General features: G+C 34.8%; 1 protein-coding gene across 5 annotated transcripts in view; it reads left to right on the plus strand.

The window, feature by feature from the left end:
- Positions 1 to 17207, plus strand: part of LOC111863873 (receptor-type tyrosine-protein phosphatase N2) — a 224889-nt gene that overhangs the window by 137037 nt on the left and 70645 nt on the right. The window contains exons 22-25 of one of the 5 annotated variants that reach the window (XR_002842680.2): positions 650 to 703; positions 1750 to 2052; positions 10310 to 10479; positions 16514 to 16609. Coding sequence is in view for 2 of the 5 variants with exons in the window: in XM_023850645.2 (XP_023706413.1) it covers positions 650 to 703; positions 1750 to 2026 (331 nt within the window). In the remaining 3 variants the exon portion in view is untranslated. Of the gene's footprint in view, positions 1 to 649; positions 704 to 1749; positions 5027 to 10309; positions 11479 to 16513; positions 16610 to 17207 lie in introns of those variants that run through there. The other 4 variants (XR_002842679.2, XR_002842681.2, XM_023850645.2 and 1 more) reach the window with 4 other exon arrangements.

Below are 17207 nucleotides of genomic sequence, written 5' to 3' on the forward strand. Positions count from 1 at the left end.
GTTTTGACATAATAAAGTTCTGTATTATGCCCACAGGGTGGTTGATTTCTCTAAATGTCATTAACTGGTTGATCTTCATGGCAAAGACATAGTGTACTTCCTGTGAGATAGGAACTCAATTATTATTATTTTTAGAAGATGGCTCCTGTAAATGCTAATCTATATCAGTTCAGTCTACCTCTCTATTTAATCGATGCTGTTTATCATGGATCACAGATTATCAACCATCGATGTTATGAAATGGATTATCACATGAATTAATCCATGCTTGGTACCAAGTAGTAATTTTTCTGTGCATTGAAAATTAAGCTGATATTATAATGGTGTTCTCTTTTTTCATATACGTTATACATTTCCTAAACTAGACGCTAATAGTGCTCTTTCAGTTGATTTTTAGTGATACCAAAGGGAGAGGAAGCAGTAGTTGTGTGTTATATTATTATAATTAAAAACACTGGTATAAATACTTTAAATAGCTCAAAATATAAGGAATTAATACATTTATGTTCACATAATTTCTCTAGTTGTTAAATATTTATGTCGTAGAATGTCAAAAGAAATGTATATATTAATATGCAGATAGAACAGTTGTCTTATATTTTATGTGGTAGTTCAGTGCACTAACTAGTACCAAATTCTTCTTTTGCAGGAAGGTGAACAAGTCTTACCGTGGCCGATCCTGCCCCATCGTCGTCCACTGCAGGTTAGTTCTGACAATGTGCAGCCTCTAGGCAAATAACACAGAAAATAATTAAGAGTAAAATGTAATATTTTTGTGCTTGCAACTTATATGAAATATAAATTTTTTGTTGGTGCATTATTGGTACAACTGCAAGGCAGATATTTGTTAATTTTATTATTTAATTTACATCTATGAAAGATTTAATACACAAATTAATTAATACTTTTTATGACTGACAGTGATAGTAATAGAGTACAGAAAACATGTGATTGGAGTTAACATTAATGGTACATATGTAAATTACTTAGGCTGTGATGAAGTTCCAGTGGCTAGACACTGGCTTCTCACTGAGAAGCCTCAAGTTCAATCCTGAGTGACTTGATGTTAGATTCAGAGTATAAAAAGTGACACTTGAGCAAGTTTTTTCTTTCATTCTCTCCTGCTTACCATCATTCCATCCTTACTCCATACTCGTCTTTCACTACCCCATGAAGTGTGTGATGGCCCTGCCTAGGTAGGACCTTTATAATATCCGTAACTCACAGCAGATAATTGAGTTACCTTACTAGCTGGACCTCCATCTCATTAGGTTCGTACCCAGGCTGAATAAGCATTTTTGAATGATGCTTTTCGGTATTTAGTCCTTGAAAGTGAACATTCTAATTGTAAAATACGTCATGGCCATTTACTTCCTGTCTTGTGTATGACCATCCTTGTGTCTTATGCTATTTATATTTAACTTTATTGATACAGAGTTGTTCAGAACATACATATCAATTGCATATATCTAACTTTACCTCATTTAAACAAGTTTACAGATTGAAAAGTCCTATCTTCTGGGATATGACACTATATAGCTCATTGAAAGTCAGCTTATATTTTGGAGAAACATGTCACCTCCATCTTCAGGGTTTGAAGGGTAAGTTGACATGTTCCTGTTAAGCGTCAGTGGACCCTCAATGGACTAAATGGTTTAATATCGCAAGAGACAGAGATTTTCACATTGACCACTGTGAGAACCTCAAATCCTGCAGGTTTACAGACTGATATACTGCTGTTTGTTTCAGTGATGGGGTAGGTCGCACTGGCACATACTGCCTTATTGACATGGTCCTGAACCGCATGGCTAAAGGCGCTAAGGAGATTGACATTGCCGCAACACTGGAACACATCCGTGACCAACGTCCCCAAATGGTAAAGACAAAGCAGCAATTCGAATTAGTACTGACGGCAGTTGCAGAAGAAGTTCATGCAATTCTCAAGGCCCTGCCTCCACAGCAGCAGCAGCAGCCTTCATCAGCAGCATCTGTATCAGCAGCCACATCATCCCAACAGCAGCAATAACTTTGTAGCACCAAAAGTTATTACAGGTATGATATGCTATAACCGTGGCTATCCAGTGGCTCACAGAGGAAATGGCTTGAAGTACTAATGTCCTATATGTGTTTCCTTCACTCGGGTCCTTGGTTCCTTTCAGTCATTTGTTATTCACCTTCTGGTCTTGGAATTATTACATTACTGTGTCATTTATATAATGGTAATGGTAATGGTTTATGTATGGCAGTTGAACATAAAGAATTGTTCAAGTTCTCTTAAAATGCCAACTTATGAGGCATGTATTTATTTCTCCTAAAACAATGTTCACCTTCATAATGTCTCTGTATTTTCTCACTGGGAATACCAAAGCTACATTTAAAGTGTTTGTTGTTAGTGTTGAATATCAAGTAAAGAATTACTTTCCTCAGTGAGTAGCAATTTTATGCATGTGTATAGTAATGATATTGATAATGTAATGAATCCATCAAATTAAATATTTAAGTTGGGTTCAAACATCATCTCCACAGAATAATTTTCATAATAAACATCCTGTTATGAAACAGTTCACTGAAGTAATACCCCATTGTCAGTTTTTTGTACTAAATATGATATTTTATGCACATGCTAACAGTACCGATTTTTTCCATAACATACCCGATCAGCAGATTTAATTAATGTTTCTCTGAGACATGCAGTAAAGTCTTTATTGACTTTTTCTTTATTAGATACATTTTCCTAAACAGTTATCAATGGTTCATGGCCAAAAGACCAGCAGAATTGTTACATGTTAAAATATAATTAAATTCATTTCTCTGTTTCATTTAGTAAAGTAGGTAGTGTTGGTAGCATGGAAATATTCCCCGGGGCCAATATGGACGTAATGGTTATTGATATACTAACATTTCTGGTTACTCCATATTACTTAATGTAAAACAAAGCTGCTTGTATCTGAAAATATGCATAATTTATTCAGATATATTTACACATTTGAGTCTTGATATAAATGAAACAATTTAATTACCCACTAATTATTCAAGGTGGAGAATATGTTGTTATTTTCCATGCAATTCTGGAAAAGTAAATATAATTTGTAATAGGCTGAATTAATTATATGAAAGAAAGTATATGTTTGTTGTGCAGAATTAAACACAATGATTTCCAAACTGTCATTTACAGTACAATATGAAAATACTACTGTTGACTAATGTTTCGTTTTTTAATGGGCTAAATTTGGCCTTAATGTGCTTAAAACATTTCAGTAAAATAGATAAAAATTAAATATATGCATGCATATATGAATGGAAAATGTTTGAAAACAAATTATCAATATTATAAATTATTAAAATTTCTCAATAAAAACTCCAGTGCAGTGTATAAGAATGTGTCCTGACAGGGATAGGAATAGAGGAAATTAATAGTATTTTCATACTAGAAGAAGAGTGTTAACATCCAAATGGAATAAAAATTCCCCAATGTTATCCCTTGCCAGCACACTCATACAGAAGCTCAATAACTTAACATAATCTTTTTATAACATTTGTACTCATAAATGCTGAACACTTAATATTACTTTCTTTGACAGTGCAATGCATTCTCCTTGTCCAAGGCTTGATACAAATCCCACGCTGAAGAAAATACAAGCAAACCCCAACTTACAAACATAATGTGCTCATTGAAATGTGTTTGTAACTTGAATATTCATAAATTGAATTTATTTCTTTTATAAGATATGTCATTAAATTTGTTAATGTTTATCTGTTAGATTGTTCATAAGTGCAGGGTTCTGCTTCCGTTAAATGAATTGGAAGTCGTAATCTATTAGTCCGTGCAATGTTCATAAATATAAATTGTTCATTTCTTGAAAGTTTGTAAGTAGAGGTTTCCCTGTACAGCAAATCCAGTTCCCTGAATCCTTTGCAGTGAGGTTGTATCATATATACCCTCAAGAATTTAAAGACATCTTGAATTTCTGGGTGATCATGATACAGCTGCATCAAATTTGTTGCTTTTATTTAAAGTGAAAGCCAAAGTAATTTATTTTTGGATACACTTTAAAATGAAACATACCTGGCCAAAGCATTTACTTTGAAGTTGAGCGAGGAATATGAAATCATCAATAATATTTCAACTCATTTTCTTCAAGATGAGTATCGAAAGCAGTTCACACTGTCCATGGTCTTCACGGTACTTCATTGTTGCTTTTAGTCTAACAAACCATATGCACAGATCAAAATGCCTGGAAAATGAATTGTGCAGAATAAGTTAAAATATGCACATGTATGCTGAGGTTGTTGGGTGTATCTGTACACGCACATTTTACCTCACCAAATTTATACTATGTATACTTCAACTAAGTCATCAAGTTTTGGCTTTTTCTAAAGTTTTTTTCATATCATGTAAACAGTATTACATTGTATGAAAAGTATTTTTTATCAAAGTGGCGCACAACCCCTTCAATTCAAAGAGTATATTGGCTGTTAAACGCAGCTTTCCTTCCACTTCATTCAGTAGCATCTGGTAATTTGTACTTAAGGCCTAGAACAAGTTCAGCATCCCACAGACTAAAACTTGATTGTAATTATTTTAAAAAATTCATATGTCACATATGAAATATCAATATCTGGTTTATATTCAGTGAGCCAAAGATAAGCAATGACTGGGAAATACGTGATACTTTTAGTAGTGGAACTTTATATGCAAGTGTGCAGCCGACAATGAAATTTTAAAGATGACAAATCACTTTAACTTAATCTAGGATTGTATTATCTTTAAATAAACTGCTTCAAAATGTTCATAAACTAGTGAACAGCCATTGATAAATTATACATGATATTTTTAACCTTGTGATCATAAGTCAATCTCATACTATTAAAAGTAGATGCATCTATGAAACCTCCTCAGATTTATTGTTTCATGTCTTCAGTACACTCCACCAAATCACATCTGCATGGTTTCATAGCACAGCTCATGAATTGCATAATTAAGCCAGTTATGGTAACAGCATGAACATTTTAATTTCCTTAATATGAGACAGACAGGACTCAGAAGGGTAAAACAATGTATGAATGGAGACTGTGGTAAAAGTTGAAGGAATCAGTATGTAGCCATGCTAATCATTAGATTAAGCCAATAAATTAGATTCAGGTAAACGTTTCTGTCCAGCATTGCTGTGTTTGTTATCTTTGTGCTGGACAGTTAAAGTGTATTATGTATTAAATGTATCATTTGTGGTTCTGTCTCCCCTTATTCATACAGTCTCCATTTGTAAACAGTTTCTAGCAAAAAGAATCATATGAATACAAATATTCCTCTTGGGTGAATTATGTTTGTTCATTGTGTATTACTATTGTCTCTGCACAATGCACAAGAATGCAGCAAGTTTTCAGTGGAGAGCTGCAAATATATTGTAATAATTGTGTATTATTGTTGCTGTATGACATTTAATTTAGTTGTAAATGTGATGCTTTAATTGTGAATATGTAGATACATGTATGTAATGTTAATTTATGTCATGACATATGAGAACAGACAGAACTTTCAGAAGGTAAATATTAGTATAGAAATAACATATATATTACCTTGTATCCATATAAAAAGTGATTGTTATTTATTACAAATATTTATATTTGAAATGTTACAACAGATTGGCCTTTGGGTAAGGAAATTTCTTTCTATTGTAATTGATTTCAACAGAACAGTAAGTAAATTTTCAAGGCCAGTGCTGTTGAAATTTGTTCTTTAGCAAACATTGTGTAGCATGGCATAGAGACTAAAGGTACTTACATCTGTTATGAAAGATATTCCCATCCACAAAGTTGCCAAAAATATTTATTGCAGTGTTTTATGCATTAAAATTGTAATGTTATGTTATAAATGTGTATGAATCCTAGTGTGTTGGATTTTCCTGCAGTTAATATGCATGTAGGAGCTTCAATCACTTAGGTTCTTGTACCATTAGAGTGTCACTGATGTGGTTTCTTCATACAAACTGTGAAGCTAATTTAATGCACTGAGAGGAGGAAGGTGGAATGTCATGTAATACCCTACTACATGCTTATTTAGTGGAAAACAATTAACTCCTCTCAGCAAACCATTGTATTAGAAGACCATTTGCAGTATTAAGTTGAGTAACATGAAGAACAATGTAATTGAAGAAAGCAGTCTTCTGGGATGTGGTGCCGTGTAGATGTGGTATTAACCGATGTTTCGGAGGAATGTATTGCGTCCATTTTCAGGGTAGAAGGAAAAATAAAATCCGCAAGTGAAGAAACAATGAGCAGGTGCAAGCAGACTAATGTCGGAAATAAACTCAGCTATATGAGAGCAGGAAAGGAAGGGACAGGTCCACATGGGAAATCAGTGGAGAGGGAGAGGGGAAGGGTCTGGGACAGGAGCAAGATTAGAGCAGGTATAGGATATTGTGTATGGGGAGAAAGCCAAGGTTAATGGGAGGGCATTAACCCATAAGCTGGGGAGGTTGCTATGCCAGTCAGTGGCCTTGTGGATCTGGCGTCATGTCCCGGGGGGTTTTTTTAGGGAACAGATGAGAAGTTTCATGGCTTGCTCTGTTCATTGTTGGGATGGAGTTCAATCTCAATGGCTTCCCTAATGATGCCTTGCTCCTGTCCCAGACCCTTCCCCTCTCCCTCTCCACTGATTTCCCAAGTAGACCTGTCCCTTCCTTTCCTGCTCTCACATAGCTCAGTTTATTTCCGACATTAGTCTGTTTGCACCTGCACTCACTGTTTCTTCGCTTGCGGATTTTCTTATTTTCCCTTCTACCCTGAAGATGGAGGTGATACGTTCCTCCGAAACGTCGGTTAACACCACATCTACACAGCGCCACATCCCAGAAGACTGCTTTCTTCATAATCACCGCCGTGAAAACCTCAGATCTTACAACAATGTAATTGTTTGAACATAAGATAGTAGTTTTCTGAACATTCATACAAATAATATGTTGAATAAGAGCTTCAGTAAATCATGCAAAACTGAAGGAAACAAGAGTAAAGCCATTCTAAGCTATCTCTTAGTCCATCTCTGCAAACCTTATTTCAAAGATCACTTGAAAGAACGTTCACTGTTTACACAATGTGACAGCAAATATTTGTAATAACCATCATTTGGAATATAAAACCTGTATTATCTGTTATTAATCCTGTTCATTAAAAATATAATTATATAGCAATGTAAAGTTATATAGAGTGTACAAGTATTAAGCTACAACCTCGTGCACAGACTGGATTTAAAGAAGAGAAAATTTATAATGGCAAGACCATGAATCAGATCTGGAGAAAATATTTGCTTGAAGGAGTGCACCGAGACATAAGTGTTTATTATCCCTACTGAAGTTCTTTATATTCTTTAGCATGCTTCTCTCTTCCTTCAACATGTGCATTAATTTCAGTTACTATACAGAGAACACAGCACTATGAATTTGGATTGTATGCTGAGTGAGTGAGTAAGTTCCAAATTTTGGCCAGTGCTCCCATCTTGCTGGCTTACAGAACCCTTTCAGCCCCAGCCTCCTGAATAGGTTCTGTCACACAGGCATCTGCAGGAAAACACAATACCCTGTTAGTGCTGGAGAAACAAAAGGCATGTTTGGTAGGACAGTGTGCTTGATTCATTTGTAATTCCATATCCTTTATAAAATTTGACACAGTATTGGTCCAAACATAGAATCTGCTCTCATGGTGTGTTACAGATGATGTATAGCTGCAAAGACAGTTGGAAGGAAACAATTATAATTTCCTTCAACAAGAGGAAGGGAATTTCTGGAAGAAGAGAGGATAATATTCATCTATGTTAATTGGCAGTACTGTGTAAAATAATTAAGTTTATGTTGTTTCACTAGGATCATCAAATCATATTAATCATGTACTTCAACAAATCACCAGAATGACCATGAAGTCAGAGCCTTTGGTATGTAATATTATGTTATCAAACTGTATCTGGTGAACTTGTTGAGGTAGTCTATTACTGGAAATGTTCAGTGACATGGGTGTAAATTATTATTTTTTGGCATGTTATCTTGCCAGTCTAAACCATTTAATGATGTTTGTTGATGCACCAGGGACAGATTGAGGTAGAAAAATGGCAGTGAAAGTCTAACAAAGATAAGATGTGAGTGAACAACAGCAGTATCTCAGTAAGGTTTTGAATTAGAACAGTAAATTATATCAGAGATTTCAATAATATTAAAAAAAATGCCTTTAATTTCAGTATGTCTCTAGAACAATTTCTGGAAAATTAGTGGATTTCTTCAGAGTAATGGATGGCTCATAGGCCATTTAAGGGCATTCTTTCAACTGCAGCAATTATATAACATGAAATGATATAAGCAAAACATCATGTCTGGTGAACTCAAAAGAAATGTGGTCTATGTAAAGGCATTATCTGGGCTATTCCTTTGAGGGACTGAGAATAACTACGTGAAATCTGAGTCAGTACTGTCATTAACTTGACAAAGATGCGAACAGGGACCTCCAAAATACAATTCTGAAGAACGAGCACTTGAGCTGACAGGAATGATCAGATGTATCACTGAAATAAAGGCTCTGCTACAGATTTTAGTCCTGGTTTTGTTTGACTCCTAAGAGAATGTGAATGTATCGCTTCATACTTTAGGCTACACAAAATGTTACAATTGTGAAGCATTATTTGTTAGAATAATAATTGGAAATTGGGTAAATTTGACAGTGATAAAACAGGATGACACAGTCAGTGTAGGGATTGGCTGTGGCCTGCATGACCACCATTTGTTTCTCAGCTGGGCTTCCCTCTGTCCAGACCAGCTAGCGGCCAACCAAGCCTCTTATCAAATGGGCACTGGAATCCCCTTCCTGTATGCTAGAATATTCAGTGCATGGAGATGACCATTCAATCACCCTCATCTAGTGATTGGTACCGTGGCTCCACTCCCCTGTACATCTTCATGGCATGTGTTTAATTTCAGGTACAGTTTTACTTTCTTGTAAGCTACAAAGTGTGTTACATTGATATAGTCTATTATTTGTCCTGGTTGTTAGGAATTTAAAAATCTTCTCTTTTTTAAAAATATGTTGAAAGCTGTAGGTGGTTGTTACTCCTTTTGTTGTTTAAATTTCTGCATACATGATTTAAATAATAAAACTCATTAAACTTACAATTTGAGTAATAATTTGTAACACAAATCTCTATTAAATTTTCACTGCCATGAAAACATTAAATTTCATAGTAAATCCCTTGTTAGTTATATTGTAGGGCATCTTTACACATGATGGTTGGTTTATCAGTCTATTCTCAATAGGTTGGTTGCTTCTCACCTGCAGTAGAACCTACTTAAGAGTATATCTGTGTTATTAGCTAGAAACTGAAATATCTGAATTGTAATAATTCACTGTATATTCCTACCCCTCATTTCATATATAACAATTAAGAAGCCAATGACTGCTGCATTATCTGTCCCTGAGCATAATTTTTCAGTTACCACAACTTTACCATTTAATCCTTTGCTTTACCTGCACCTTTTTCTGGCCTTTGTAGGAGAAACCAAAGACTGACAACAACTGCAACTATATAAATCATGAAAATTATTATAATTTATTTTATATTATTAAAATATGACTTGATGTAAACTGAATGGAACTGTCCTCTCTTCCCTCCTTCATACATAGAGTCCCTTGTACCTGAATAACAAATGTGATGTCAGAATGTTTCGGAGCATTATCTCTGCAAGTGAAAATGTTACAGAACAAATATATAATTTGGATTCCCCACATATTTCTTCCTTCTACTCGTGCCACACTCTTCTCTGTTGCCTTTTATGGATTGTGAAACAAAACTGTGATGATGTGTTTAATTTTAAATTGTATTGTGAAGATGTACGTATTATATATACATATATAAAATTCTAATACTGAATTGTAAAGTATAGAAATCTATATTTTTGTGGAACATAACAATCATCCTTTGGCATGCATTTCCTGGGTTACATTTAGATACTTAGAAAGATAAAAAGCATTGTATTTGTCTGAATAATGATGCTACAAATAAATATGCAAGGTGATTTGGTGGAAACAAGTAATAAATGGTATTTCTGTTGTGAGAGCAGATTTTAAAACAAACATTTCTTTAATTCTCTTATTTTTGAGAACATGATTTATAACATTCAAGTTCTTCATAAGTTATTAAAGGTACATCAGAATAATTAATTATTTGAAATTGAACAAAATATAGCAGATGTACACATTCAGGCAGAATCAGAGATATTACCTATGTACACTTCCAATTTACCACCTTTGTCCCAATTTTTTAATTCTAAAATAGGTGTTTCTGTAGCGATGGAAAACAGGTTGGATGGCCAGGGTTGAACTTCCAGCAGGGGCAAGATTTTTGTGTTCTCCATAGTATCTAGACCGGCTTTGGGGACCAGCCAACTTCCTAGCCAGTGTGTACCAGGGGCTCTTTCTGACCACTCACCTCCATCTAATGCTGAGGTAAAATGTGGGTCTTCATGGCGTGGTGCTTAATTAATTAATTAATCGCAGGAACGATTTTATCTCTTTCTTTATCTTGCACTGACCAGCAGTGATTTTGGAAGGTTATTTTGATATGGGAAGAGGTTGCCTGGTTCATTGTTAACTTTTAATCATCTCTGCTGCATTCATTTTTCACAGCTGTTACATCAAGCAACACTGATTTTTCAGAACTGCTGTAATATTAAAAAGCTCAAATAAAATTTAAAATCAAGCTTAGAAAATGTAACCTGCTTCTAAAAAATGGTATATCTTTTATGCCAAACAGAATGATTATATGACAAAGACTTAGTTTTCATGGACACAGTTATGAAGAGGTGACACTAGTAAAATATTGTAGCATCTTGTTGCACATAATTAATATTCTATGAGTTCTATTTATGTGATGTTACAGTAGTATGTGTTTATCTCGTGGTCTGCATGATATGCTAGTAAGACTTCGATACTTCAAAGATTGCCAAAGTTGATCTGTATATGTTAGACTTTGATTTTGTCATTAAGACAGGGCTGACCATTGTGCAACATTTAGCCTGCTTCTTAATTGTGTTTGTCCTATATGAATATTCTTCCATTCTCCAAAATGTGTTAATGGTTAACCCCTTTAAGAAAGGCAGCAAATCTTGTTGGAGAAAAGAAAAACCACGGAATTCTTACTAAATATTCTGTATGATCTTTTACAAAAGATACAAAAGTATGGAGTTAGTATGACTTCAAGATTGTATGAAATATTGATGCACTCTAGCAAACCTTTAGTGATATTTAAGCATATCAACATATGTTTCTAAAGTTTATGGATCCAATTCTTATTTGCGTGCTTGTGCTTCATAGATCTTATCATTGGAGGGCAGACATTTGTATCAGTTATTGGAAAAATATATTTTTATAAATACATAAGGTACAAAGTGGCCCCTCAGTGGACAGTCCTGATGTACATATAACATACCTTCATGAAAATGTCACGTGCTGTCCTTATTAGACTACTTTGGTTGTGACCACACATGGTAGCTAGATGCTCAATATAAAAGAAAAAAAAATTATTTTATGTATCGTTTGGTATATATGATATTAAGGTTTTAGTACCATCACACAACGCTTTGATTATTGTACAGTTGTATAATAAATTGATTGATATTAAGTGAAATCAAATAAGTCCATCAGTTTATTATATTAATTACACTACATGTTTCAGTCTCTCTTGACCATCATCAGGTGTGTAAGAAAAAAACGGTAAGTATACAACGTTCATGCCGAATTATAGAATGAAAAATGAATCCATTTCTCAGCATCATGAAATTAAAAGCTGTGTATATGATAGGAGTTGAAAATATATTTGCAATGATAAAGAATTATTAAAATTTATAAAATAAATAAATATATATATATATATATAAAGTAGCCTGTATGGTGGTTGTAGTGTGCTATGTTGTGTTTCTCTTTTTTCTTCTTCGTATTAGAGGAGGGACTATGTGATTGGAAATTTTACTTTTAATTATGTGTATAGTTATTATCCAACATATAACTCAGTAAACTACCAACAAGCCAACAGTACATCACAAGAGACATCACAAACAGCCACAAGGCATACCATCACATAAACAAACAAAAATCACAGTGAGACTATATACAGCAAAACATGGTATTCAACGAATATTCAGAAAAGTCTGCAACATGAGTGATTATTATTTCACAGTAATATATTCAGACTGCATGATCATGCACCACAATACGTACACCCAATATTCTCCTCTACAGAATTTGAAGATACACAAACATGTCCACAGTGTACCAACTATAAAAACTATACACATAATTTAAAGTAAAATTTATAGTCACATAGTCCCTCCCCTAAAAAGAAAGCAAGAGGAACACAATATAGCACACTACAACCACCATATATGTTATACTTTTTATATATTTATATTTTATTATGTGTACATTTATTAAACTTCAACATTTCTTTATCAATGCAAATATATTTTCCTATGTACAACACAAAACATATACACAACTTTTAATTTTATGACATTGAAAAATGGATCCATTTTTATGATATAATTCAGCATAAATATTATATATTTATTGGTCTTTTCTTGCACATATAATGATGGTCAAAAGAGTCTGAAACACATGGTGTGATTAATATAATAAACTGATTGTCTCATTTGGTTTCACTTAATATAAATCATTATATCATAATCAAAATATTGTTGTCTAACAGTACTAAAACCTTAATAAAAAAACAAGGAAATTATCAGCTGCTATAATAATGAGATAAGAAATCATAACTGCTTTATAGTTTCCTTTTACAGCGTATGTTTCAGGAACTAACAAAGTTACTCCCACACACATAACATGTAAATGGTCCAGAATTCTTGAAATAACAATATATAGGCCTACTCAGATTGATTCTGAGAAATGAGATGAACCTGATGCAAGAATACACCACTCACGGTTGAAAAGTAGTGGGAAGAAGGACAAGTTTAGAGTTCAGTGGGGTGGGAAGAGAAGAGGAGGCTTCCTTAAGTGGTGGTGGGGGAGATGTGTTGGTGTGTGGGTTTTTGTTATGTTAGATATGCTTCTATGATTAAATCAAATACAGAATTATGTATATCAGTATACATGTTGTTCGTTTGTAGCTTTCATGTACTGAGGCTGTGCATGTGGAAAAGTTCCCATGTGTTTAATATGAGGTCCTTGTTTTCAGTGTGACGTATATATATTGTAACGTGTTTCTTCTATCATGTCAAGTGTGTGTTGTTTCATTTCATTTCATTTCATTTTTATTATCATTCAACAATCCATACATACAGGTATTACAACCATTTGGATAGGGAAATTGTCAGATTCTCGTGCGTATCTTTACAGAATACACTGTACCACCCTAATATAGGGGGGTTTGTCATCTGAATAATACGTGGTGCATTCCATATATAATGCCTCCTATTTTTTTGTGTTAATATGTAACGTCTGAGCTGGATGTTGGTGGTGTTGTAGTAAAGGTTGGAGCTTCCCACCAATGTACTGTTAATTTGGTTGTTGTGCGACAGATAGCGACAGCAGAGCAGTCTACCAAAATGGCGTCTGACATAGAAGTGCGTATGAAAGAGAAATGTGTTATTGAATTTCTCACTGCCGAACAAATTGTACCCATTGACATCCATCGACACTTGCTAAAGGTGTACAGAGACAATACAGTGGATGTCGGCACAGTGATTCAATGGGTAGTGCGTTTCAACAATGGCGAAAGTGAAGTGCACTACAAGCCACGCCATGGGCGTCCCTGCTCAGCTGCCACTCCTCACAATGAACAGGGCCTCATCCGAACAGATCAGCAGATAACGACCAGGGACTGTCAATTCTGAATGCTACAAGACGACGCTGACTAAGCTGAAAGCCCGTATTTCCCGAGTCAGGGCAGAGAAGCAGACAACCTTTTGCTTGCAACACGATAACGCTAGCCCCCATACCAGTTTGGCGACCACCGCGCACATTGCAAAGTTTGGCTGGACTGTCCTACACCATCCACCTTATAGTCCCTGTTTAGCACCTTCAGACTTCCATCTCTTGGGGCCTATGAAAGACGGACTACGTGGGCAACATTTTCCAGACAACGATGCTGTCATTGCAGCTGTAAGAAAGTGGCTAGCCTCTGCTGGGGCAGACTTTTATGGGTGCGGCATACAGGCTCTTGTTCATCGCTGGCAAAAGTGCATAACGAATGGTGGTGATTATGTGGAAAAATAGCTGTAAGTAGCTGAAATCTTGCTCTATTTAACTGTGTTATTATGATTTCTGTATGTTGTAGTTTTCTTTAAAAACAATAGGAGGCATTATATACGGAATGCCCTTGGTATTATCTAGATCTAATTACCATTAATTTCATTGTATTTACACAAAATACAACAAATTAATCAGCTACATATTACATTTACACACTTGATGAAACAAAAGACATAAATTCATCTACAGAATAAAAGGAATGTTTCAGCAAAAAAAGGTTTTAATTCCTTTTTAAATGAGTTAAAATTTTCCCTTCGTTTTATTTGATTGGGGACCTTATTATACAAACTAATTCCCATATTTATCACACTCCTCTTAAAAAGAGCTGTATTACAGTGCTGTACATGAAAATTTAATTTTTTTCATGTGTTATAATTATGAATGTCTGAATTTATTGCCATAGAAGCCTTGTATTTTTTGATAAAGCATGTTGTGTATCTAGTATATGTTTTTATGAAGTTTGGTTTGTTAGTTCTTACTGCCTGGATATGTTCCTTAAAACATGTTCAGAAACTTCTGCCAGTCTGTTCTACCTATTTCTGTTGACAGTCATTGCATTTTAGTTGGTAGATTCCACTTTTATTAAGGATGTCAATATTGATGCTCTTTTGGTTTCAGATGATGTCTTATCGTGTTTGTGGCTTTGAAGGATGTTTGTATGTTTGTATTTTTGAATAGTCTTGAGGCAATCCTTTTTTCTTTGCCAGTGTATGTATAGGTGGCCCATTTTTGTTTGTTTTTTGGTTGTGTATTTATATCTATGTGCCGGTCACCGTAGCTGAGCGGTCTAAGGCATGCACTGTCTTCGCTCGCTCGGAAGCCGGGATCGTGGGTTCAAATCCCACTCAGGGCATGGATGTTTGTGTGCGTTTTCCTGTGTTTGTCTACAGGTAGAGGCCTTGCGACGAGCTGATCACTTGCCCAAGGAGTCATACTGTCTGTGTAAGATCTAGAAAAACCGAAGTGAACGGAAGTTCATGGAGGTAGGCCTAGGCCCACTGGCCCACTGGGGCTGTAGTGCCAAGAAAAAAAAATTATATCTATGTGGTTTAATTTGCATCCAGCCTAATTGAGAATGACAAATTCTGCTTTGTATATAATTATACAGTTCCAGAAAGGAAATGAAATTGGGCAATCCTGAAGGATAAAAATAAAAGTGCATTCTATAATTATTGTACATATGTTCATAACTTTCTCATCTATAAAATTTTAGTATCATGACAGTATCCATATGTCATTCCACCACTCAGCAATTCAAGACTTTTTACTTTCTCTCATACATAGTATATCAGAGAAAGTATTGTTATAATGAAGAAAATCATCTGGAGGTTTTAATGGATTTATATGTTTTGACTCCATCAGGATATGAAAAAGTGACTTTTGGAATGTTCCCTGTTTGTATGTATATAGTGTATGTGTATGGATGTGCACCTTGCTGACCTTTGAATGACTGTATGGATTTTATTCATATTCGGTATTTAAAAGTTCATCTGTCATAAGTTGCCACCTGGTGAATGTGAACATTCTATCTCCAATATTTGGGCCTAAAAAACAAGATAGTGACTTTCTCTAAGTGGCTCCAATAATTCTGATTAAATTTCGGTAATTGATGGGGGCTACCTCCATAATTAAAACTACATATCAAACATGATTTTTTTTTGTGTATGTTCTATTGGTTGGGCATTTGAATTCAATATTTTGTATCCAAGGTAATTTGGGTGCGGTCACTCATATATGAGGAGGTATGTGCAATGTCTTTGCATTGCTTTTTATAGGTTCATTATCTTTAATTCAGTAACCATCAAGCGTGCAAATTTGAAACTTCCCTATTCTAATCTGGACCTAAAAATGCCCAGTGTTTTATGTAGATATATTTATCCTTTACATCTACAAATGAAAATGATATTTAAACCCACATAAAGAAAACAAATAAAAACTTCATTTCCTTTTCTTCCCGTGCTGTGTTCACGAGTGTGTATGATACCTTCCGTGCCAGTCAACATAGATCATGAAGCTGCCACTAGAAGCTACAAGAACCACAGCTCTGCAAACCCTTTCTAGATAGTGACTGGTTCACAGTCTACCTAGGGGTGCAGACACAACTTAAGAGTCAAACAGACGTTGGTTCATAGACATATCCTTTGCTAACTAAGAAAGTCACAATTTTATGATAAATGTTTCTGAAGACTTATCCTACCTACTGCTTTGTTAACAGGTTCAGAGATATGGCCTGTGAAAAACAGGATGTCTGATCATTTTGAGAGTTGGTGAACAGTTTGCAGACTTACCCAGGACCATTACTGATGGACAGGTTAGATTACTTAGAATTGTTCTGAAAGCAGAATAGATAGTTGAAGTAAGCCTGTAGCTATCTAACATGTAGAAATAACAGGAAAAATTTGTTGCTGTAGATTATGTAAATGTTGGTAGGTGAATGGGTCTGAAGCCAGAATAACAAGGTGAACTAATCAGGGCGCCAGATATACACTACCCGCATGTGAATTAACAAAGACCATTGGCAAGTACTTGTATATGAAACACTCTGAGAGACCACTGGTAAGTGAATTTTGTTAAGTGGCAAGCAAATTTAAATTGTATTTCTAGAGTCCTTCTTGTAGCTATCCATCACATGATAATCATGAGAATAATTTCTGTTGCAACTACTTAGATTAATATTATATTCTGGTAGTCAGTCGTTAACAATCAGAGCTCATGAGAAAACTGATACCAGCATAAATGTGTTTTATGATGAGAGCTGCAAGACACATTGAACTGTGAAGAATATGAGAAAACTACAAATTACACAAATAACAACAAAGAAAAAATAAGAAACAGTGCCTTGATAGCATGGGCTCTGACAGGATTCCAAGAAAGACCTGAAAATATCAACCAAAAGGAAAAAGAAGTTT

The sequence above is a fragment of the Cryptotermes secundus genome, unplaced genomic scaffold (genome assembly GCF_002891405.2).
Source record: "Cryptotermes secundus unplaced genomic scaffold, Csec_1.0 scaffold128, whole genome shotgun sequence".
Taxonomy (NCBI): domain Eukaryota; kingdom Metazoa; phylum Arthropoda; class Insecta; order Blattodea; family Kalotermitidae; genus Cryptotermes; species Cryptotermes secundus.